The 26011-nt window shown below is 45.7% G+C and overlaps 1 protein-coding gene across 7 annotated transcripts in view; it reads left to right on the top strand.

The window, feature by feature from the left end:
- Positions 1-24692, top strand: part of SLC8A1 (solute carrier family 8 member A1) — a 314624-nt gene extending 289932 nt beyond the window's left edge. For all 7 annotated transcript variants that reach the window (XM_039528183.1, XM_039528187.1, XM_039528185.1 and 4 more), the window contains 2 exons: positions 10273-10548; positions 20279-24692. In XM_039528183.1, the coding sequence (XP_039384117.1) occupies positions 10273-10548; positions 20279-20655 (653 nt within the window). In that variant the 3' untranslated portion in view covers positions 20656-24692. The remainder of the gene's footprint in view (positions 1-10272; positions 10549-20278) is intronic.
- Positions 24693-26011: the final 1319 nt, after the last annotated feature.

Raw genomic sequence — 26011 nt, 5'->3', positions numbered from 1 at the left:
ACACCATCATAGGACCTAATCACATCAGCCACACTATCAGAGGCTCATTCACACTGATGTGATATATGCCATCATGTGCCAGCAATGTCCCTCTGCCATATACATTGGCCAAACCGGATAGTCTCTACGTAAAAGAATAAATGGACACAAATCAAACATCAAGAATTATAACATTCAAAAACCAGTCGGAGAACACTTCAATCTCCCTGGTCACTCGATTAAAGACCTAAAAGTCGCAATATTACAACAAAAAAACTTTAGAAACAGACTCCAATGAGAGACTGCTGAATTGGAATTAATTTGCAAAATAGACACCATTAAATTAGGCTTGAATAAAAACCGGGAGTGGATGGGTCATTACACAAAGTAAAACTATTTCCCCATGTTTATTCTCCCCCCACCCCTGTTCCTCACACCTTCTTGTCAACTGCTGCAAATGGACCATTTTGATTACCACTACAAAAAGTTTTTTTTTTCTCTCCTGCTGATAATAGCTCACCTTAACTGATCACTCTCGTTAGTGTGTGTATGGTAACACCCATTGTTTCATGTTCTCTGTGTGTGTATGTATCAGGGGCGGCTCTAGGCACCAGCGGGCCAAGCGCCCCAGCGCCTGGGAGGGCGGCATTTGGGGGCGGCGGGCTTTGGCTGCCCTGCCGCGGCGCCAGCGGCACCGTCGGCGTCCACCGGACCCGGACGCGCGACGGGCGGTGGTCCCGGCGGGTCGCGCCCCCGCTTCTTCGGCTGAGCTCCGCGCCGGCCGGCAGCGGCAGTGTCTCGTCCCGTCGGTCGACCTGCCGCCAGCGGGAGCGGGGAGCTCAACCGCGAAGACGGGACGGACCCACCGCGACTGGGGAGGCGGGCGCGCGCTCGCGCTGCTTGGCGCAGCCTACTTTGTAGAGCCGCCCCTGGTATGTATATATATATAATATCTTCCTACTGTATTTTCCACTGCATGCATCCGATGAAGTGGGCTATAGCCCATGAAAACTTATGCTCAAATAAATTTGTTAGTCTCTAAGGTGCCACAAGTACTCCTGTTCTTTTTGCGGATACAGACTAATACGGCTGCTACTCTGAAACTTCTCATGTCCTGTTTACAACACACCTGCTAATACATTCCAGAATGATGGTCCCTTTTTTCTTTTTCTTTTTTTTGGGGGGTGGGCAACAGTATTACATTGTTGCCTTATATTTAGTTTGTAATCCACTATAACCCCCAGATGCTTTTCTTCAATACTCCTTCCTGGGCAGTCTTGTCTTATTTCGTATTGGTGCAATTGATTGTTCCTTCGAAAGTGGAGTACTTTTCATTTGTCCTGATTGAATTTCATCCTATTTATTTCAGGCCATTTCTTTAGTTTGTCCAGATCATCTTGAATTCTAACCCTGTCCTTCAGAGCACTTGCAGCCACCCCAGTTTGTAGGTGCTTTTGAAAATCCCACTCATAGTGTTCCCCTATTTCAGAGTGATAATTACATGTCATAACAAGTGAAGCCCACAACAGGTATTTAACTTGCCCTTAATCAGAGTGTTTAATACACATGATTTAGATATCCCACTCTACTTACTGTTGAGTTCAAAATCTAATGTCCTTGAGTTGTTTTAAGTAATTTCCTTCCATTCTGAGCAAAGCTGTCGATCTTACATTTTATTATAAATTTTAACGGAAAAACAAATGGTGAACAGATATTTTTCCCTGTCCTTCAAGTAAGGGGGCACTTCAAACATATTTATTAACAGCTCTGATTGTAAGGAATGTTATGGTCAAAGTGTCTTATAAATGCTGGCTCAATATCAATAACAACTACATAACACTGAAGTGACAGATTCATATCTCTAGCCCTTCTTATGGGGGATTCCCTTTCTTTAGTCATTACATAACTGAGGTATCATGATTATAGGTAGAAAGTTCCCCTACATCTTAAATGGAGTACTTGATAGGTCCAAATCCAAACTGGATGAGTTCACTTTCATGTGTGATTCATGTAGAAGAGAGAGTTTTTTTGTCTTTCATTGTATCTGGAGACAAAACTTGCAGGACATGATTTCACTTTTAAAACTCCATCCTCACAAAAGCTATTGGTTTTTTATTATGTATATTACAGTAGCTCTGAGAAGCCCAAACCAAGATCAGGGCCCAATTGTGCTGCACAAATACAGTAAAAGTCAGCCCCTGCGCCAAAGTTTACAGACCAAAGAACCTAATCCAAAATCAATTATTTATCGCATCCCATATTATAGCAAAGGCAACCACAGGTGTGCAGTTATCATTGCAGTGATAGACATTGTTCAGGGTGTGTGTGTGTGTGTGTGTGTGTGTGTAGAAAGAGAGAGACCCACTTTCTATTATATATTTGAATATACACCCATCATTCACTCAGAAAAGCTGATTGATAGAGATGATGGATGATAATCCTAATGGAGATTTAATACTTTCTTAATAATCAGAAATCAGGCATTTGGGATCAGATTGTAGGCTACCTAGATCTGAAAAGCGCCCTGAAATATCACTTCCTGCGTGTGAAGATGCACCAAAGGCTGTAGTTCCTGGGCAATACATACAGATTTCCCCTCCCTCCCTGTGCCCTTCCCCACAGCCCCACCACCACAACGCCCCACACAGACCACCCCCCCCGCCCAATGCCCTGAAACACACAGATCTCCCTCACTGCCCAGCACCCCCCCCAACAGGCCCACACTGTCTAGCACCCCAAAACACACAAACCTCCCCTCTGCCCAGCACCCTCCAGACCCTCACAGCCCAGCACCCCCCCCACACCTCCCAGACACTCACCATCACACCCTGCCCCCTTCCCTGGCCGCACTCACCAGCCCTGCTGGGAGGTCTCTGGCTCCTAGGGTGAGAGCAGTGAGGAGAGTCTCCAGACTCTCCATGGGCTGCACCTGCCACAAGCGCGAGCTCCGTGGCTCCCATTGGCTGCGAAAAACGCCAATGGGAGCTGCCGGAGCTGCGGAGCATGGCTTGCAGGTGCCGGCAGCACGCAGAAACCCCTCCCTCCCCGCCTCCCAGCCAGAGGGACCTACCAGGGGGCGAGGTGAGTCCCAGCAGTGCTTACCTGGAGTGGGTCCCGGGAAGCATCCGGCAGGCAGGTCCCTCTGGCTCCCAGGGTCACAGGTCAGGTCGGGCTGGGTCGAGGAGGGAGGGCAGGGGCGGGGGCTCTCTGCTGGCGCCTGCAAGCCCCGCCCCTGTACCACGCGGCGGAGACCTCCTCACTGCCTCTGTGCCTGGGGCTGCACTGCAGGCTCCTGCCGGCGGGCGGGCGCTGGGAGCTGCCCCAGGAAGAAGAGGTGAGTGGCGCCAGCAGCAGCTTGCGGTCCTACCAGACGGTCCCGATATCGGGATGAAGTGTGTCCTGCGGCCCGACCTTTCATCGGTTGGGACAAGTCCCCTAAAATTGGGACTGTCCCAATAATATTGGGACATCTGGTCACCCTAGGGAAGGGGCTTATTCCTGTTAGCATACGTGGTGTGGGGGCGAGGAGATTTGGTTGTCTGTCCCCACACAGTCCCCCTACACATAGATGGGCGAGAGTCCCCCTTAAAATCTTGCACTGGCTTCTGCAATTGGGTGGGGAGCTGACATTGAGCATCTTTAACTGTGTTGTCAGGTCTTGTGATTTTGTTTATCGTGATTCTGGCAATATTTGACGAGTTTCTTAAAGCCCCAGCCCTTGGAGTCCTGTGATCACGAGGAGAATCTCAGCTTTCATTTTAAAAAAAAGTACGGTAATATTCTAGCTCTCTTGATTGCAGAGAAAAACTTGAACCTGTGACCTGAGCACACCATGAAGGCTCAAAACCCAGAAGGAAAATAATAACAATCCCAACGGCATTTTTATTTAATTAACTAATTAATTATATTAAATCTCATGATTTTGGGCGGGCTTGATTCGTGGTTGTTTTTTCTTTATTTCTTTACACTTGGGGTTGGCAGTACTGCAGCTGTAGTCCAGATGTACAGCTAGGAGGGGCACAATGCTTGGAAATAACTTGTTTAGAATATATAGGCCAGCTCTCTATAGCAGTGTGCTTATTAGATTCAGTAATACATGAATCATGGAGTTTTAAGGCCAAAAGGGACAATTGTGATCATCTGGTCTGGCTTTCTGTATAACAAAAACCATAGACAGCATCCCCCAGCCAGTCACTCTTGCATACCTTTCAGTTGAGCTACAACACGGGTGACTAAAGAGCAAAATGTTAACATTTTATTATTTCTTATTATTTTTATTTTTAGGGTTGGGAAGTTTCTCTTGCAGCAAAGATGCCTCGTATTCTTTTGGCCTAACATCCCAGAGTGGGTGCATATGGCTCTCTAAGCAACCTAGCAACCTCTATCCTCGCTCTTCTAGAGAGAGGTTCATTATTAACCCTCAGAAAAATGATAGACAGATCCAGACCAATATTTTGACAGCTGCACTCAGATTCATTTTTAAAAATCTGTTTCATCATCTCCCTAAAGATTTTAACTTTGCGACAGCTCCACTGCCTCACAGATCTGTAGATACTTAAAAATGCCTGTTGCAAAATTATAATACTAGAAGAGATGTGTCTAGCCAGCCCAGTCTTTGTGGGATCAGCTAAGAACTGCACAGGATTCAGACTTAAATAAATACCCCACCTCCACCCCAGTATATAGCAGAGTTTGTTTTGAGTTTCCTTTGTTGTCTACCAAGGTAATAAAATCAAGCTTCCTATTATTTATTACTACCATATTAAGCATTGTGTTTTAAGGTGCATGTTGAATGAAGCATGGCTCTGTCACACCTGAAACTTGGGGGGGATGCTGTTTGCCACAGTTTGGTCCTGCATGTTTGTGACTTTCCTGTGTTTTGCTCTCCCTCTCCTTGTCTTCTGTCCACCACTCAAAGTTGCCGATTGATAGCTGCTGTGGTGTTTCGGTGCAAAATTGCAAGATCTTGAAGTGTTGAGTGAGACACAGATTCCATAGCTTGATTTGTGAAAAACATTTAGACCCACAAAGTTTGGAGGGCTTAGAAGCAAGGTGGAATGAATCCAGGATTACTGGGAGCCACTTCTGGTAATTCTTTTGTTATGTTGTTGTGCCACCGTTTGAATGCAGTTTTAGTTGGTGCTCACAAATAAATACATAACGCACAGCAACATTGTTTTACACTCCTTGCAGGAGTGTTTATACATTTTACTTTTAAATGAACACAAAACATGTGCCACCATTGCATAAAGAGATATAGAAAGGAAAATGCTCACACAGGCAAGCAGTGGGAGCTTAAGAAAATTGCACACCATTATTACAATACTTATAGCCTTCCTAACAACTAAGAGATCTTTCTCCTGGCTTGCTAGATAAAAGGTGCTTGTGCAAACATTAGGGCTAGTGCAAATGGTTCCTTTAGATGAGATATATTTGACCAGCTAGGACCCGATCATTCACTGACTGAAGTCAACCTGAGTGTCCTCCTTGGCTTATTGCCCCTTTGATTTCTAATGTTCTGGAAGAACTTATTCCTAAGACATCTACTGCTCTTCCTGCATTCTTTATTACTGGAAGCAGCACATAGTGTTTCAACATTTGAGAGAAATTAGCCTGGAGCTCTGTTGCACAGACTGAAACTGCATTGCAGGAAAATGATGAGAGTCAGATTCCGTACTTGGATGCCCATGTGCAGCTCCTGTTGCTAGCCATGCACATCTAAGGGACAAGCTGGATCACAGATGTTTAAAAGGACAACTGCAAGTTACCCCTTCAAGCGCAAGCTAGTTGTTAATTACCACTCACTACATCCTTAGGATGCCCTGTTGCACAGTTTGGTTTAGTGCAGTTTAGCTCTCATCAAGGTTAGTGCAAATACGCCTATTGATTTCATTAGGAAATGAATACAGTCCATAAAGCTTTAGGCTAGTTGTTTGAGTTTCAGTTTAAGGAATTTCTGACCAGCACAAAAGTTGTGATCTTGTGTATTGTACAACTCTTGGTGTAAGAGAGGGGAGATATAAATGCCACCACCTTTTGCCATTGTGATTTAACCAAGTGACATCATTACATTTGTTTTTCCTTTGCAAGCTGAAACATGAGGGTCTCCCTATTTGCAAGAGCTTCTCTGCTCTGTCTTTGTGGAACATCTGTGACTAGGTATTCTGTGTACATAGAGCTACATACACATAGGGCCATGGTGTAGGAAACAAAAGTAGAAGAAGAAAGTAATGGCCTTAATTTTTTTCATAAATGGCCAGGAATTGTGGATGTCTAACAAGAGGCGCCTGAAAGAGATTGATTTTTCAGAAGGTTTGAGCCCCTGCTCTGACAGTCCCTTTAAGCTGTCTCAAGCTGAGCACACAAAATCCCTAGCTGCTTTTGGAAATCTAGGTGGATATTCCAGAGGAAATGGACTTGACACAGATGTGAACCTACCATCTCTTGGCTAGTGCCCAGGGACCCTGACCAAGATTGAGACCTTAGTGGGCTAGGTGCTGTACATATCCAGAGTAAGAGCTCACAATCCAGATAGACAAGGGATAAAGGTGCCATTTACAATTCCCATTGTACAGCTGGGAAAATGAGGCACGGAGATCAAGTGACTTACCAAAGGTCACACAGGGTGTCTTTGCCAGAGCTGGAGATCATACACCGATCTTTTGCATCCCTCACCTGTTTCACTGTAAGATCATCCTTTAGCGTCTCTGCTCAACCAGTGAAGCCTGGCTACTGTTAGTTCAGCTATGACTCGTGGATGCCATTTATTGCTTTGGAACTTAAATTCCAATACTGAGGAATGCAAGCCGTGTGGTTGGAGCCCCCTGAGTAAGTCAGCATGTTACCAGCCCACAGGGTTCCATCAGACCTGTCAGCATCCTCTGCCTGGAAAGCCATGGAGACTGGATGTCAAAACAGACTAGAAATTGAAGTCTAGAGCATTGGGAAGAAGGGAAGAACACTGGCCCTGAATTGTAACACACCTCCCGGATTGACGCTGTAAGCTAAACATTGTCTCTGATCCCATTAAACTAGCACTTTGGGCAAATCAAAGAGAAATTAGAAGAGCAGCAGCCTCCTGAAGTCAAGAGGGGGAAATGTGCCAGATTTGGTTATGCAGATTATCTCTTTGTATGTGAGAGAGACAAGGTCGGTGAGGTCATATGTTTTAAGACCAACATCTGTTGGTGAGAGAGAGAAGCTGCTCTTTGGGTCTCTTGTACGTTGGTGTGTTGTCAGAGCTGTTGCACGTTATAGTTCATTGTACTGTTGGTCTAAATCCCACCTTGGAACTGAATTCTCAGCTCAGCAATGTGTCTTTCCTGTCAGGTAGAAGTTTAGTACCCCTAAGAATTCAGACCAGTTAGGCAAGAGGCAAATCACCCCTTTACCTGGGGGGCATGCTGACACTTCAGCATGACAAACACCCTTAAAACAGGCAGAACTGCTGCACCTTTCCGCCTCTGCAGCAGGAGCACAGTAACTCAATGGCAGATGCTTAAGAGATTGCAAAGGATACATCTTGTGGAGGATAGGGAAGCTGACCAAAACAATATTAAATCATTATTTGTATTACATGAAGACCTAGACAGATGAGATCAGGGCTTCATTATGCTAGGTGCTGAACAAAAAAAAATAGCAAGAGAGAGACTTTTCCCCAAAGAGTTTTCAGCCTAAACAGAACAGACAGAGAAATGACTTGCCCAAGATCATGCAGCAGGGTGGTGAGAGGTAAAGTACAGTCACAGGTTTAGTTCGGAGGGGATAACCTAAACGGAAAGACAAGGAAAGGGAGCGGGGATGTTGCTAGGAAGAGGCCAATGAAGGGAACGGAGCAGGAGAGGAGTGAAGCTGAGATGAAGAGACTGGGAGGGAGATGGTGGGTTGGAGCAAACAGCTAATCAGCATAGGAAAGAGAAAGTCCCGTCAAAACTGTAGCAAGTTCTCTGAATTTCTAGGGGATCCAGATTTGGCTGATTCTGCTCCTGCTCTGACCAGCTGGAGTCTCTGGCTGGTTCCTGTTTCTGCAGCTTTTCACCAAAGCAACATGGTTGTCTACTTCACCAGACCGTTGGGGGTTTCCCTACATGGTTCTAGGCCCAGGGCGTTGCTGGGGGGAAGGGGTTGGCCCTGGCTAGACCCTGTTTTACCCCTCTCCCCAGTGCAGCAGTCTCTGAAGTTCATTGTTGATAAATGCAAAGGAATGCACTTCGCAGGGAGGGGAAGGTTAAACTGCTCGTAAACCTTACAGGGTCCTAAATTGGCAGTATCAGCACAGGAAAGGGACCTGGACATCATTATAGACAGCTCAGCGGAGACCTCTGTGCAATGCACAGTGCGATCAAACTACCTAACATGCTGTTCACATGCATAAAGCATGTGATGGAGAATTGTCTAATAATGCCTTTTTATCAATCAGCAAGATGAGGGGCCACCTCATCTGGAACACCATGTGCGGTATTGAGCACCCCGCCTCATAAAGGATATTGTAGAACTGGAGTGGTTCAGAGAAGAGCAACAAGAATGATCAAGGGCCTGGGGAAAAACTCATCCAAAGGGGGTTGAAAAGATCGGGATTGTTACCTCAGAAAGAAGATGAGCGAGAGGGGAAATGATAAAAACATATAAAATACAGAGTTGTCTAGAAAAGGAAGTTTGGGAGCTTCTGTGTTTGTGCAGCACCTAGCACAATGGTCCTGGGGCATGACTGGAGCTCCTAACACAATTTAATAATAATTTTGAACCTGAAGAAGGTTTCTGAGAAGGGTTTAGGTTCACTCCTTCCACATCCTTCCTCTTCCAGCCCTGTTCAGAACATAGTGATCTGATTACCTTCCATTTCAGCAGCTTTGTCTTCCCCAGCCCCTGTCACTACACTCTGGACCATGTGCAGTTCAGTGATACTATTCTCTGGCTTCTAATGGCTCTAATCAGTGAAACAAATCAAGAGCCATCACAGACTTCAACTGTCCAGGTTTTCTTCCCATTCACCGATATTCTTAGTTCTGTTGTGTGTGCGGGGGGGGGGGGGGAGCTAATCCCCTCTAGTAATTTATTTGGGGCTTCCAGTGTAAACCAACAACCTGTTTCCCTCCTGGCCCTCAACTTAGAGTGGACGTTGCAACGACTGCAGTGGTGGAACAGGTGCAGAGAAGAGCTACTAGATGGTCAGGGACTGGAGGGCCTGTTGTATGAGAGGAGGACTAAGGTCAGGGACTGGAGGGCCTGTTGTATGAGAGGAGGACTAAGGTCAGGGACTGGAGGGCCTGTTGTATGAGAGGAGGACTTAGGTCAGGGACTGGAGGGCCTGTTGTATGAGAGGAGCTACTAGATGGTCAGGGACTGGAGGGCCTGTTGTATGAGAGGAGGACTAAGGTCAGGGACTGGAGGGCCTGTTGTATGAGAGGAGGACTTAGGTCAGGGACTGGAGGGCCTGTTGTATGAGAGGAGCTACTAGATGGTCAGGGACTGGAGGGCCTGTTGTATGAGAGGAGGACTAAAGGGTCTGGGCTTGTTTCGCCGAGCACAGGAAAGGCAGAGGGGGGATACATTTGTTCTCTATAACTACACTGGGGGTAAACACCAGGAAGGGTGACCAGCTATTTAAGGTTAAGGACAATAGTGGCACAAGAAGAAGTAGGGATACACTGGCCAGGAACAAATTCTGGCTAGAAGTTAGAAGTAGATTTCTAACCATCGGAAGGGTGCAGTTCTGAAACAGCCTTTCAGTAGGAGTTGTGGGAGCAAACACTTAATTTGTCCAGTGAGAGAGCTGGACACATTTATGAGTGAGATTGTTTGATGGGGTTGCTTGTGATGGTGGGGGCAAGGCTTGGCAGCCCTCCGAGTGTCTCAAGTTTTTCACCCAAAAGACAGCAGTTCTACAAAGGCTTAGCAATGTTGGGAAATATAGGCCTCGCTTGTCTGCTGTGCCACAGTCACCTATGTGACCTTGGGCAAGTGTCATGGGATGGTATTTTCCCAAGTGCCTAGCTCACTTAAGAGCACAGAGCTCATTGGAAGTCAGTGGGATTTACTGTCCTAAAAATTACTTGGGTGCTTTTGAAAATTTCACCATTATTCTCTCTGGGCCTGTCTTCCCCATCCATAATAAGGGGGCAATAATAACAATACATCCCTACTTCACAGGGGAGTGTTGAGAATAAACTCCATTATCGACTGGGTGAGGCTCAAACAGTACAGTACAAAGAGCTGTATAAGTACTTAGACAGGAGCGGGGACACCCAGTTGTGCAGCTCTGGGTTTAATCAGATTCTGGTGTTGTTGCTGCAGGCGAGGATGATGACGATGACGAATGTGGGGAAGAGAAGCTGCCGTCCTGCTTTGATTATGTGATGCACTTTCTGACTGTCTTCTGGAAGGTCCTTTTCGCCTTCGTCCCCCCGACAGACTACTGGAATGGCTGGGCCTGCTTCGTCGTCTCCATCCTAATGATTGGTTTGCTGACAGCTTTCATCGGGGATTTGGCATCCCATTTTGGCTGCACCATTGGCCTGAAGGATTCAGTGACTGCAGTCGTGTTTGTTGCATTGGGAACATCAGTGCCAGGTAAAAAAATAATTTAATTTCCTGACATGATCTCTGCCATCTTTCCCCTGTGCTGTGTATTCGGGATTCAGAGGGAGCGGGCTGCAATCCAGGTCTGATTGCTCCAGGAAGAGCTAACTAGTAACACTGACACCACCATGGGAGACCCCAGTGGTGTGTTTCCCTTCGTGGCGGCTGTGGGTTATTTTAAGTATAGCTTCAGCTTTGAATTTTCAGGCTTTCTAATGTTTTGATAACAACTTGTAACTGATATTTACAGTCTTAACTTCAGCAAACCCAAGTTTTCTTCCTTAGAATAGACTTCTAGTTGTTCCATGGAGTGCAAAAGTAATGTGTCAATCCACATTTTTGCTTTCTCCACTGCCTGCAGAATGTTGGGTTTTTTTACACCTCATGTAGGTATGAGATTAACTGCACTGGACTGGGTTTTTTAAAAATCCCCTTAAAACAAAGTGTCCTTAATCCATTCCAGAAATAGTTACTGTGTCTGGCAAGCCTTTCTTTGTTTCTTTTAGATCCCAAAGATTTTTTCTGCGCCACTAATATTGGTATATAAGTGAATGGAAAGCCAGTGAAATGAGAGGAAAGTATGCTATTCTTACTGTCATTTTAATCTGTTGGTGCTACTGATGATAAAACATACAGCTCCAATTTCTGCTATCTGGTATATTGCTATAAATTACTCTGGATTTACATGGATCCACAGTGCATATTTCTCTCAGACACTCCTGCTGTTTTACTGGCAACCATTAACTGGGAACCATTAGCAAAATGCAGAGTGACACTTGAGTTTTTTCATCTGGCATAACTGGAAATTATGTACAGTGTGTTTAAATAGTTAAGACCCTTTTGTAAGTCCCTTTTTCAGTGTCTGTCCCACTGTCGCTAAACATCAGCTGCAGTAGAACAAAAACATTAGAAGGTAAAGGGATGGCCTAGAAAATAATATTGAGAATAGTGTCTCACCATTATGTCAGTCAGTGGTATTCCCTCACCTGGATGCTGTGTTCGCTGCAGCTCCATTTTGCCTCAAAGGACAGAGCAGGTACAGAGGAGTGAGGAGAGTGGGCAGCAACCTGGGGAGAGCCCTGTGAAGAGGAGCTTAGAGGAGACAGAGAAAAGGGTACATGACAGAGGTGTAAGGAATCAGTAGCCATACAGAGAAGGCTCACCAGGGACTCCCAGAGTTGTTAGCTGCACTGTGCTGTACATCTCTCCCAAAGGTGAAAAAGGGTGTAAATTCTCAGAGGGAGAGGGAGGGGTAGTCCTATTCCTGGTCCCTACCTCTAATTAGGACCAAATCTATTCAATTTATTCATAAGAAATGGTGGAAAGAGAAAGGGGTAAACACTAAACTATGAAGAGACTACTAAGACCAAGCAAGAAGAGAAGAACTTCAACAAGATCTCACAAGAACTTCAACAAGATCTCACAAAACTAAATGAAATTTAAAAAAAAAATAAAAATAATTTAAAATGTAAAAAAAAAATAAATGAAAAACAAACAAAACTATACTATACATACATATATAGGGGAGTCACTACAAAGATCTAGAGAAAAAATCTGGATGTAGTTATCGTGATAGTCAAGATGTGCATGCAGTGCATGCAAAAGGCAAAAAAAGCAAACAGGATGTTTAAATCAAAAAAAGAATAAGACTGAGAATATATTGAATATATTATTGCCCTTATATAAATCCATGGTACGCCCAAATCCTGTGTACAGTGTATGTGGTCTGTCACCTCAAATCAAAAAGATATTCTAGAAAAGAAAAAGAAAAAGAAGCAAAAGAAGCAACTAAAAAAGAGAGGGTCCAGATGAGGAGGGGATTGAGGAAAGATTAAAGAGGCTAGTTGGAAAAGAGAGAAGAGAAGAGGACATGATGGGGTATATAAATATCAGAGTATATGTGAGAATGATAATAAGGAAAGAAAAAGGACTTATTAACGTTATTTACTTACATACTAGGGGTCAAAATGGTCAATTAATGAAATTAATAGGCAAAAAAAAAAAAAAAAATAAAGGAAGTCTTCACGCTCATCAAGCAAGCTTGAACAACTTTACCTGAGTGAGTTAGAGAAGGCTGTGTTATAATAATGTTTAAAAAAAGGATAAAGATAAATTCATGGTGGCTAAGTCCATAAATGGCTATTAGCCAGATGGGTAAGAATGGTGTCCCTAGCCTGTGTCGGCCAGAGATGGGAGGATGGAGAGAGAGAGATTTTGATGATCATTGCCTGTTAGGGTTCACTCCTCAGGCACCTGGCATTGGCCACTGTCGGTAGACAGATACTGGGCTAGATGGACCTTTGGTCTGACCCGGTACGGCCTTTCTTATGTTCTTATGTTCTTATCACAGCCGGGTCAGCCTCTACACCTCGCTCATCTCACTCTCTGGTCATGTTCCACAGGACAGGGGCTGTCAGCTGGCTGCTGGGGGTAGGAAGAGAGGTGCTTCCCACTGCAGCTCTGGGTCCCCTGTCCTCCTGCCTTCCCTTGCAGGGAGCAGAGAGAAGCCTGGCAGGGAAGGAAGGGAGCTGCCCAGGCCCTTACAGGAGCTTTCAGAGAGGACTGGGAAGAGGGGGTGGCATGGACCCAATAGCACCATGTTCCCTACCTCCTATCAGCTGGCATTGGGTGTTACCAGACCCGTTGGCAAAGGGAGCTTGTGACTGGAATCACCAGCTCTGTATTTCAACAAATGATGCTGTGTGCTAATTAGAAATGGGACAAGGAGTCTTGTGTCTTGTTTTTGCAAAACCTCATTAGTCAGGTTTTATTTTTTCCAAACAAAAACCAGGCCTGGATGGGCTCTGAGGTTCATATTATCCAAACCACCAAAGAGGAGGAATTGACTGGGTGGGATAACGATTCCTCATGTCTCATCTCAGTAACAGTTTTGGATCAGCTTTGGTTTTGCAGAACCAGAAATGCGGGAGATGCTGCACTGCTGTTTATTAATGGGCATAAAGCACCTTGAGCCCCTTTGTGAGAAGAGCCTGTTCATGTACCAAGAATGTTACTACTCAGTTGCCTTTCTTTTCTTTCTAGCCTAGTAGCTTTCACATGCCCTTTTTTCACATGCCCTCTAGCAATTCCCTGTCCCTGCATTTTAGTCTCCTGGGGGCTGTAATACTTTAGTCTAATACAGGTTATTGGGCTCCGTACAGGGGTAACTGGATGAGGTTTAGTGGCCTTTGCTAGGCAGGAGGTCAGACTAGATGACCTGGCGGTCCCTTCTGGCCTTACACTCTATGACCTCGCTCTCTCCAAATAACAGATGCTGTCAATTACCACCCCAATCACAATGCCCCAGTAACAATATCAGCGTCACTGACTCTAATTGCACTCCCACCAGAATCCCTCTCCCAGCATCGTCCAACCCCACCACCCCAGTTACCCAGCTCCTTACAGAAACCACTGGAACAGCTCATGTGCTAGTCAGTGTGAGGAAGGGTGTGTGAACTGGACCCACTGCATTTGGGCATGGAAAGGGACAGACACGCAAGCTATTGGTTTGCCATCGAACATGAAAACAAAAAATGTCAAAAGAAAAGGAGAGGTTTAAAAACCGACAACCCTTTGTTGTAGTCAGGTAACAAAGAATTATCTGACACAGCCTCATCAAGACCCACACCATCCTCTTCATTTCAGCAAGCATCCTTTTGAACTGATTGTGTAGATAAAATAAATCATAGTTTACAAAAAACCATGATTTTTTAAAAAAATCTTTAAGCTTCAATTTTGTGGGAAACTTGGAAACCTAGAAAGAAGAATTCCATGTGGTACAATTTTGAATAGTTCTGCTGATATTGAGGAAAGTAAAGATCAGTTTCTTTACAAGTAGTATGTTTTCCCTCCTCCATATCATAGTCATAATACCACTCCAATGGCATTGCTAAAATTACCATGTGACCATTCTTGTTGAGACAGCTAAAGCAGACACTTGTTAAACTGGGAGAGATTTGAAAGGTATGCAGAATATTTTGAGACTATCCAATAGGGTAGGGAGCTGAAATTGGAGAAGACAATTCAGTACCCTAGAAAGTATTTCAAACTAACTCCTCTTTTCCACAGATTCCAAAATACCTAATATCTCTGCAAGCTTTAAAAAGTTTTCCATGCCCTCAGTTTTTCAGTGTAGAAAATTGCTGTCTTTTATTCAAACCCCCGCCAGAGTTGCTGTCCCATGTTCTCATTCTGAACTTCTGCTTCTTTAATCTTCTCCCTTGATCTCTCACACATTTTTCTGCATTCAGGTTCTTTGTTCTGCATGGAACACCTCTGATGAGACCAGATTCAGCTTTGATCCACATGAATCAAAATTAGGTTGTTGAGTGTGAATAGCTACTAGAAGTGTTTCTAGTGAAACATCTGAAGAGTCCTCTAATACCTGTTGTTTGGAGATAGGTCTCGGACTGATTAGACTGCCTCAGAAACAGTCATGGTTAGTGGAGACTTAGCAATGGGGCAAAGAAGAGAGTGTTCTTCATAGTACAGTATTATCAGCTGTTCTAAGTATTCCTATAGTTCCATACTCCATGGCATTCTGCCTTCTTTTAAGAGATTGAATCAAGCATAGTGAGCTAGGGAGCCTTCATTAAGGACAGACTCACAAATTGGAGGTTACATCCTAAGGACCTGGTTGCTCCAGGATGCCTTGTGTCTCCTGTGTCAGAATGTCTCCACTGTTCCCTCCACCCCTTATTATGGGCTGGGCCAGCTAGGCACAATTGACATTCAAGAGAACATGACCAAAACTAGTCCAGCTGCATAAAACTAATGACGCGGGTGCTCATACAGAACCTCTCAGTGCAAGGGAGCAACCAGGAGTCCCATTGGGTCCCAGAAGGGCTAACAAAACTACATTTATTGTACTGAGCTACAAAATAGAAAATTGTGCTTTTTGTGGGTATGTCTGTTCTCATTTATTTGAAATAAGTTCTTTGTAATCCATAGTGCATGCGCTAAATATCACTTACAACTTCTCTATGCCTGTAAGGCTCCAGGTGCACACCGGAGGAAAACGGCTGTGCTCTGTAGCAGCGTGGTGGACTGGAGTGCAGAGGGCAAATGCACAGTGCAGTGTCCGATTCAGATGACTTGTAATGAAAAGCTAAGCCCTTTTTTCTAACCATCATTATTTACATAGAGGCAAAATACAGAACATAAAGTGTCTGGCCTAATAATCTTTCATATATTAAAAACTGCAACTGGATATTCACAGAACAATGCCTAATCATTTCCATTCTTAATACAAAAATACAGTGCCTTAATGTTTCTTGAATGTGCCATATCAATTACAATAATCTCATTTCATTGGGCCTGTGGCCACTCTTTGATTAATAGCTAAGTAAGCAAAGTATCAACAATAGGAATAATTAAACGAAATAGTGCTCATCCCTTTAATGCCACTGCATGGTCAGTTTCCTCCAGTAAAAGCAATTGTTTGGCGAGGTGACTAAACAGGATGCCTCACTTCCTGGCCATGAGTTAGTGTCTCAGTATTAGGGAGAAAATAAAGTTAGTGGGTAAGTGATGGGGGGGAGGGAGGTTAGTTATGGCCTTGGCATAGAATCATAGAAATGTCGGGCTGGAAGGGACCTTGCGAGGTTATCAAATCCAGCCCCTGTGCTGAGACAGGACCAAGCAAACGTAAACAGAAACCCCCTCCCTGACAGGGGTTGTGCCACCTGCTCTAAAAACCTCCAATGTTTTGAGGAATGCAGTCACTTTCTGCCAAGATTTTCACTGAGCTGAAAACCCTATTTTCTATTGCAAACCAAGTTTTGATAGAAAAATTTCGGCCAGCTATATCAGTAAGAAATTTAATCCAGAGCCATGCCTTGAGCTGTTGATGGAACAGTTAAATAGGGCTGTTTATTGAAACAGGAGATGCTTTACTTTAAAGGCAAAAAAAAGCTGGAGTACACAAAATTATTGAGCTTAGTCAGACTAGACAGGGTGGCCTGGTACTTCAGGAGGAATTTATAAAGCTAGATGTTTGGGCAAGATGGTGTCAAGCAGAAATACAGCATAGCAAGGTACTGCACAGTGGAATAACCATTGAGCAAGTCATACTCGGAAGAGTTCTAACTTAATTGCAAGCACTCAGGAAAAATACATCGGCCTGGCATGATAGTTCAATGCAAACTTCTGCTCATTGTTGATCAGAAAGCCAGGAGGGTAACAGGGTTTCTTAAGAAAGGGATGTAGAGTGAGGTTGACAAGATTATAAAGCCAATAAATAAATTGATGCCCTCACTTTGGGCACCCCATCTCAGAAAGGAGATAGCAGAAATAGGAAACGGCCAGAGGAAGGCAAAGGAAATCATTAGAGGCTTGGAAAGACTTTAGGATGAGGAAAGAGTTTGTAAAGATAGGGGTTTTGATCCAGCAAGTGGAGCATGCAGAACCCCATAGAAATCAGTGGACAGACATCCAGCCACCCATGTGGAATAACTTGCAGGATCAGGTCTTAAGCCTATTTAGCTTAGGGAAGAAGACTCAGGAGAGACAGGGAAGAGATGTATAAAATTCCATTACAAAAATCCTTCATTAAGAGCAAGGTAAGGTGGCAAGCTGAAGCGCACAGAGCTCAGGGAATATCACCATGAAAAGTAGGCAGTGTTGTTGTAGCCTTGTCAGTCTCAGATATTAGAGAGACAAGGGGGTGAGGTAATAGCTTTTACTGGACCAACTTCTGTTGGTGAGCGAGACAAGATTTCAAGCTTACACAAAGCTCTTCTTCAGTTCTGGGACCCGTACTCAGGACAGGTCTACACTTAAAAAGACGCATGGGTGCAGCTGCACTAATCCAACTGTGCCGCCGTAGTGCTTAAGTGAATATGCTCCTATGCCATTGGGCAGACTTCTCCCATCAACAGTTAATCCACATCCCTGAGAGGCAGTAGCCATGTTGGTGGGAGAAGCCCTCCCGCTGACATAGCACTGTCTATGCTGGCGCTTAGGCTGGTGTAACTGCATCACTTAGGGGTGTGAACATGTAGTTATACCAAAGTAATTCTGTAGCATAGGCCAGAGCACTGAGTATGTTTCCCAGACCTGAAGAAGCACCCGTGTAAGTGCGAAAGCTTGGCTTGCTCACCAACAGAAGTCAGTCCATCATGTCATGAAAAGTGTCGGCACAACCTTAATTCTGCCCTCTTACGTGTGTGCATTACAATACAGCCTTTTCCCTACAAGACCCCTGTCTGATTTCCTGGGCAGTCAATGTGGCAGGGCTGTGTGGAGAATATGGAGGCAAGCGTAAGCACAAAGGCTATAGCTATCCCAGTTTTGCCTCTTGTATCTTGCCTTTATGCCATCTGATGAAATGTCTTTGTGTCTTTGCTTTGGCTTCATCCTTGTGGTAGTGCAAATCAAATGCACATATGCACCCATGCAACTGGCTTTTCGATATGATTTCTTTTAGGCATAAGTTGGCAATTGCCATGCTTGCCACATGTGAGTGAGTGAGTACAAATACATATCTAGTAGCTATACAGCTTGTCAAGAGGCAGATTATAGCATTTAGCCACTAGCCTTCAGAGCGAATACATCATAGCTCTGAGACAGGAGCATGCCTTAGCCAGCTCCCCAGCATGCACTCTGTATATCCATTAGGATGGTGCAGCCTGCATCCCTCATCATGCCCACCTAGCTCCACGGGCCATTGCAGTGAACCAGGACCCAACTCCCACATTAGGAGGTAGTTTCTGACCCCAGGTACACAAGGGGGAAATTCCTGGGCTTCTTCAGTCATGGGGACTACAATTGTCCCTGGCTTTTGCATGGGATGTGCTGTAGGGAGGGAAGGCATCGGCATAAAGGACATGCACAACTAAGTACAGAGTATCCTGGGGTGAGGCCCTCCAGCCTTGATCCTGGACCGTGGAAGTCAGTGGGATCTATGCCATTAACTTCAAGGAGTGCAGGATTGGGCCCATTATAAATGTACAACATTGCTGCATAACTGGTGCTTGCTGCTCTTGTAAATGGCTACAGACCACTGCATTTGCTTTGGAAGGCATCGGTGTCTGCAGACAAACAGCGCTATGTCAGAGCTAAGCACCCTTCGAATGTATTCATCCTAAATAGGCACCATTCCAGAGTTTTTAGTAGGGGCTTCGCTAACTTGTGTAACCTAATAAAAATACCCATTGAAGTCCATGAAGTCTAAAAAGGTGCCTGCCCTAGAGTGGGGGTCTGTCTGGTCTGAGTAGGAACTCCAGGTAATTTGACCTACAGGCCAGGCAGTGCCCCTGCAGGGTGGTATGGACAGCAGCTCTCCTGCTGCATGCCGCAGTGCACTGTGTAGAAAGGATAATAGACCACCAGGGAGAGATCATGAAGTCTCCTTTGTGTTATAGTTCACAGAAATGTGGCTAGAGCTGTTCAGATATTTGCAAAACCCTGATGTGTGAATGTTCTCACTGCAAAGCCCATCTTTCCTCCTACGCAGTTCAATAGGTACTCAACATGAGCAAGAGTGGCAGAGAAATTAACACCATAACATCAAATTCAGCTCAAACCTCTTCCCTTGGCTGGGCTGTTTCTTCCCTTGGCTGGGCTGTTTCTAGAGTTCCTCCCCTAGGACTGCTCAGCACACACCCTAGATCCTCTCTCCATTGGTGTAATAAATATTCACCTGACTCAGTGAGTCAGCAGAACCAACTTATCCCTACCCCATGGGACCACCACCTGTAAGCAGCCTGTTACACATCTCTCCAGATCAGTGGTTCTCAGTCTGCAGCCCAATCAGCACACAGCTGTGTCCCATATGACATCCCCAGGGCCATACAGGCAGTATATATACTGTGTGGCTGTGGCCCGCATAACACATAGAGAGTTGCATATGCAGCCCACAATGGTAGATAGGTTGAGAACCACTACTCTAGCCAAACCCGCATCCAAGGAATGCTGTCTGGTTTGCTGTCACCCAGGAGAGCCAACTCCCAGAGACCCATGCAGCTGCAAAGGACCTGTCATATGAGTGCTACATTATTGTACAGCAATGGTCCAAGATACTGCATCCTGTGGAAGCACTTATTACAGCCTTTTGAGAGATGATGGTAGATTCTTGTAGCATTTGTTTTCTGTAAGGAGGACGCCATAAGCCAGTGAGTGACTCCTGTACAATGGAGGTGCCCAGGAGCTAGTTCTCAGGACAAGAAAAGGCCTGAGGAGGTGGGGAGACTGCCAGCTTCAGGCAAGAGAAAGTGTACGTGAGGGAAGAGGTCAGGAAGTGTTTTATCTGGGGTCCTCTAACTCTTGCAGGGAGCTTTGGGAGGTGGGATCTGGGTCCAGTCTCTGGGGAGTATGTTTACACTGCAAGCGAAGGTGTGATAGCACCATGGATGGGCATGCCTGGGCTAGCTTTACTCTAGTGAGCAGGGATAATAAGGGTAGTGTCGATACGGTAGCATGGGCTAGCTGCCTGAGTCCCTGGCAAGCTTGTATTGGGGCAGCTAGCCCATGCTGAAGCTCATGCCACCACATACACCCTGCTATAGCTAGATTAAAGCTAGTTCAGGTTTAGCCAGCCATGCTACTGTCCCACTTTCATCTGCAGTGGAGACGTACCTTTGATGCCAAGCTGTTAGCTAGATCAGCTTGTCAGGAGCTCCATTCTCCAATAGGAAGGACTTGCAGTGACACCAGGGTAGCCCTTTTCAAGGCAACTTATTTTATTGCCACCTGACTAACTGCTTTTCTTTTCGCTTTACAGACACCTTTGCCAGCAAAGTGGCGGCTACGCAGGATCAATATGCTGACGCCTCAATCGGGAACGTCACCGGGAGCAATGCTGTGAATGTTTTCCTGGGGATTGGCGTGGCCTGGTCCATCGCTGCCATCTACCACGCGGCAAATGGGGAAGTGTTCTACGTCTCCCCCGGCACCTTGGCTTTCTCCGTCACCCTCTTCACCATTTTTGCTTTTATCAGTGTGGGCGTGCTGCTTTACCGGCGGAGACCGGAGATTGGAGGTGAGCTGGGTGGGCCGCGGACTGCCAAGCTTCTGACAACATCCCTCTTTGTGCTCCTTTGGCTCTTGTACATATTGTTCTCATCTCTGGAAGCCTACTGCCACATAAAGGGCTTCTAAAGGAACAATCAGAGATAGTAAATATATTGCTAGAGATCTATATGTATCTATATAGAAAGCTATATAGATATAGATAGAGACAAAACATTGTGTATAATGAACAGAGGAAAAAGAAAAGACATTTGCCATGTTCACTTACCTGCTGATGGAATGCAGCTTAGAGCATTCTCTGTACTAGGTAGGAGTAAGAATTCAGCAAGATTCTTAACCAGGGGTTGCAGCATATTAAAGGAGGCACGGATGCAGGGCCACCTTTGCAACTCTACCTACAAGAGCGAATGATACTGACTTTATTGTTGCTCCCACCCTGACCCCTGGGGAGGATTGATCTGAAATGTAATTTGGGCTTTTCAGTAATGCCGGGGCCAGAATAGCTGTTAAGAAGCCAAGTGGTGGAGGGAAGGCAAGGAATAGGGGACTTCATGACTTTCTTACAAAAGTCTATTTGCCTTCATATATTGAGGACATGCAGATCTGTCCCCACTGAATGAAAACAAGAGTCTGGACTGAAGAAGGAAGTCCAGGGGTTCAAGAGCTTTCTACCAATAGGATGGAAACCCCACTGCTGTTCTTGCTTGGATGCCCGATTTATTATTCAGTTGTTAGAGTGTTGACATGCTGAGAGTCACAAGAACAGTGCGAGCCATTTCCTTATTTTTTGGCTGTATTATGATCATCATGGCCTCTCCCCTACCCTGCAGACAAAATCAGCGAGTCCGCTCACCCCACACTTCCCCGCTGTGCCTTGCAGGCACCTGTCCAAACCCTTTGTCTCAAGTCCCTGTTTTAGTTCTGACAGAATCTTGGGGGCTTTACTTTTGTTGCCGTCCATTCCCTAACCAGCCCCTAGTGCGTTGCTCCCATCTCATATTCCTGACTGGGAATGCTGTTGTGGTCCTTGTAACACTTCGCATGAATGAAGTAACCCGTATCTGTATATAGCATTGTGTAGCAATAGTCCATTCAGCAGTGTGGATCTGATGCTGAAGAAGTGAGTGAGTTTTCTTTTCACCCAGGTTTGGTTTTGGGTTTGGTTTTTTTCTTAATGGGATAAGGGGAAGTGACTAACCCTTTAGCTCTCTGCACAGGGTTTTTTAAGAAGCAATAACAAAGAACTGTGCAGCTATAAATGCTAAAGGGAAGAATCTGTGCAAAATGCATCATAAAGTCTTGTAAAGTGAAATCCTGGCTCCATTAAGTCAATGGCAAAATTCCCATTGACTTCAGTGGGGCAGGAATTTACCCATATGGGGTGACCCAGAGCTTACTGAAGTCAATGCAAATACTTTCATTGACTTCAATAGGTTCTGCATCAGGTCCATAAAGATTAACATACCATTTTAAGGGCCAGAGCCTGCCACCCTTGCTCATGCAGCATAGAACTTTGTCCCACTACTAGTCGCTTTGAACACAACGGGGTTAAGTACCAGTCAGCCTGGGCATGAGTGGCAGCACCAGCCCCTGAATAAGCAAACCATGCCTGGGTTTTGTAAGCATCATTTTTTCCCAGTGAGGCTATTTTACATCTTCTGTGGCTGCAACAGATGTCAGATATTGTCAGTGTTTGTGGCTGTAGAACCCCCAGGCTCCATTTCTGTTCCCTTGTTCACCATCTCTGAGGGTTAGCTACAGCCCTGTGTGTGAACATTAAGCCAGAGGTGATTGGCAGGACTTTACAACTGCATCTCATCTAGGGTTACTTGAGGACTGAAGAAGTCAATGGTGTGGTTGGAGGAATGTAATGTCTCCAAGATCTCCAGTGGTCAAAGCGTTCTCACCAGATACAGGATGAATCTTGCATTGTCCAGCAGCGATTGCATTTAACACTAGGAATTACTGTGGTGGTTATTTATTATCTGTTGTGCACCACAACAATGTGCTTGGCTCTGTACAATGCACAGGTGGCAAGACAGTCCCCACCCTGGAGACGTTGTCATGTCGAGGACAGACATTGTCAGAGGTCCTAGAGGAAGGAGCTACCCTAGCTGATCTGGTTTTCCCTTCATTTTCATCCACTGTATGACCCTTTCATTTTCCATTTGTGTTCCCCGTGGACACAATGGCTCTGCAGGAGGGATTAGAACCAGGAGAGGGTGGGGCCTGGCACATTAGGATTGAGGAGGTCATTCTGTGCACACTTGGCATCAGGGAAGGAGCTGTAAGAAGAGATTGGAGGGGGAGCCATGGCTGGCATTGCTCACAGAGCAAAGGGATCAGCAGGGGTACAAGTAGGGTAGGCAGGATCCCAGAACTACGCCAGGACTGAGTTCAGCAGAGCCTTGAAGCGAAAGACAGGAAGGTTTGAACTCGTGATGATGAGCAAGGAGTGCTGCATGGAGGACAAGGCAGAGGATCTGGTTGTGACACTGGTGGGAGCAATATGGGTAGCGGAGAGGAGCAGGTTGCAGGATTCAGTGGGGCTATGGGCACGGGAAGAAGGGGCAGGATGTTGAGAGGCTGTGGCTGTCAGCCTGAGTCATGTATTGAGTTTGAACTTTAGGCCCTGAGCTAGCAAAGGGGTCTGCCCACATAGACTCTCAAATCCCAGGCTGCCACCTGGGGTGTGATCGCTTAGCAGGAGATTCTGCCCTGCCCTTCTATGGATGCACCGTGATGGAGCTGGGGAGTGTGAGGACCTTTCTCCCTCGCTTGGGCTGCCTGAGTCAGAGCCCCTCAGAATTGTTGTCCCTTCGCTCAGAGAAGCACAGGAGCACCTCCTCCCCCAGGAGTGCACAGTGCCCCAAAGGGAGCAGGAAGGAGGCAGATGATGGCTCTGACCCCCTCCCCCACCCCCCACATGAGTTGTCTGGTGTAGCAAGGGACCTGCTGCCTCAGTGTGCCTGGGAGAAAAGCTGCTCATGGGAGTCAGAGCAGGTCTGCACGACCCATTTCCTATGCACTGTGCTTTCCAAAAGCCCTGCCCCCAACGCCCATACCTCCCCGCCCACTTCCACCCGTGACGTTATCATCCCTCGGTATAGAAGTGCCAGGCAGGGTCAGTCCTAGCCCGTGTGACTGAGGGCACCACACAGCTGCGCTCAGGAGCAGGGAAGCATTTCTGCACAGAGCAGGTGATGATTTCACGGCCAATGTTCCCACCCAGTCCTACTCCACAAGTCACCCCGTGATTCCAGTGGGCCAAGCTGTGTAGCAAGAGGCGACCAGGCATAAGGACCAATGTGGCAGCGTTGGTCCCTAAAGGGTTGTTCTACGAAGACAAATGAAAAGCAAGAAGTTTGGGGTGACAGCACAGGGGTCTTAGCAGCCTTTATGCCTCACATTTGATTCCCCTAAGCTCAAAATAGCAAAGATACTTCGATATGTTCACACTTAAAAACAATGGAAAATAAAAGCACAAGCAAGTGGCTTATAAATAACTGGCCCAAATCCTCAGCTGGTGTGAATCAGCATCTCTCCATTGACCCCAAGGGAGTGATGGCAATTCACATCTGACGAGAAGCTTTCCTTGTATATTATGAATGAAATATCTAAAAGAGGAACTGCAGGGATACTACTTTGCATTAGCATTACTAGCTTTTTTTTCCCTTTCCCACTCTTTCCCTGTCCCTAAATCACAGCCGGCATGTCCCTTGGTAGCATCTTCTGATCCAGCGGAAGGGCATGTCTGACATTGGTTACCCGCTTGGCCGAGGAAGGGGGTGGTGGTGAGATTTTGCACTCATTTCTAACAAGCTGTGGAAGGTTTTAATTATCTTGTTGTGCATTTTCATCTAGGAATATACTGATTTTTTTTCTTGTAAACTTATTTTTCACTTTAAATGAGAGTGGGGGTTTTTTTCTTTTAATTTTTATTCTTGGGGCAGGATGGCGGGAAAGGGGATTAGAACCTGATTCTGGTTGTTCAGGATTATGATTGCCTTTGTGTACAATGATTTCATTTCATTTGTTTGGGTTCATTAATTTTTATGTGTGTATATTGTCCTCAGCCATAGGCAGCAAGTACACTGATTGTGATGATCCTTATCAATAGTGCACAGCCACACAGACAAATAAAGTTTCTAATTGTTTCAGATTTACACAGTAGTGCGGCAGCATATTCTCTATGGGACATCTTTCCTCTCATTGCCTCTCCTCATTCTTTCTGTTTATTGGTTTGCTTCATGTGTATCTTTCATTGACTAGGAAGAACCAGTGAACACCTAAGAAGAGTCAGTAGCAAATGTCAGCTGTTGTAGCCGCAGAGGCAAACACTATTCTGAACCTAATGCAGCCTCTGCTCTGAGATGTAGCCATGCTTTTCCATTCCATGCCTATTGGATCTCTCATTTCCCATCTTCCATTCCCATTGCTGCAGCATGTGGCCAGCCCAGTGTGCTATCACCCCTATGCATTTGGAAACCTATTCTCTGTTGACATGCAAGGGATTTAGGTAACTCCCAGTAGAGACAGTCAGAGTTATGCATGGAAACCTCCTAAGCATTAAGAGACAATTAGACCCTTTAAGGTTACATTCTGCCCTTTATCTGTGCTAGGCCTACCATCAATGTCAACCATTTCAGCGTCAGGGGGATTGCATATATGCCTCGGGCTATGTCTACACATAAACTGCTGCAGCTGCGCCACTGTGGTGCTTCAGTGAAGACGATATTAAGGCCAACAGGAGAGCTTCTCCGGTCCGCTTAGGTACTCCACCTCCCCAAGAGGCGGTAGCTAGGTGGACAGGAGACTTGGGCTATCTACAGCAGGGGTTATATTGGATTAACTGCAGCACTCGAGTGTGGATTTTATACTGACCTAATTTCCCAGTGTAGACCATCTTTCACTTACACAGGCCCTATTCCTGCTCCCATGTAGGTCAGTGCTGGGAGCAGGATTGGGCCCTTAGTTAACAAGCAGTAATGCGGCAGTTAAGTTGCTACAGGTCAAGTTGTCCGCTCTGTTGTCAGTTTCAACATACACACGTTTGCACACACAATGAGTTTGACCCACAAAAATGGGTGTAACCCTTGCCCTTCCTGGTGCATGTAAACAGCCTTCTGCATTCTTATGACCTGCTGTGGGTTGGCATGTGTCCAACCTGTGCCCGCTAACTTATGCTCTTACAGTCAGGGCTGGTTGTTAAGGGGAAGGTGCAATGACAGAGGCTGGGGTAGGCTGGCTGAATGTCTTTTTAACTGTCTTGCATTAACAAAACAGTCTGTAATATTAAAGAGTAAAGGTTAAAGTAATGTGCTTTATGAGGCTAGACCCTGTCCTGCCTGTGGAGAGTCCCTGTGCAGGGCCTTCCATAGATAGTTACAAAAACACTGCTGAAGTCTGTGGCTGAGGGAATTGACATCCATATGTGCAGATGGATTATTGCCCATTCTGGAGTCTCACCCGGGACTCCCCTAGC

This window comes from Mauremys reevesii, linkage group 3 (assembly GCF_016161935.1).
Source record: "Mauremys reevesii isolate NIE-2019 linkage group 3, ASM1616193v1, whole genome shotgun sequence".
Lineage (NCBI taxonomy): Eukaryota > Metazoa > Chordata > Testudines > Geoemydidae > Mauremys > Mauremys reevesii.
Note: the sequence above shows the minus strand (reverse complement) of the source record. Positions and strands in the feature narration are given on the sequence as shown.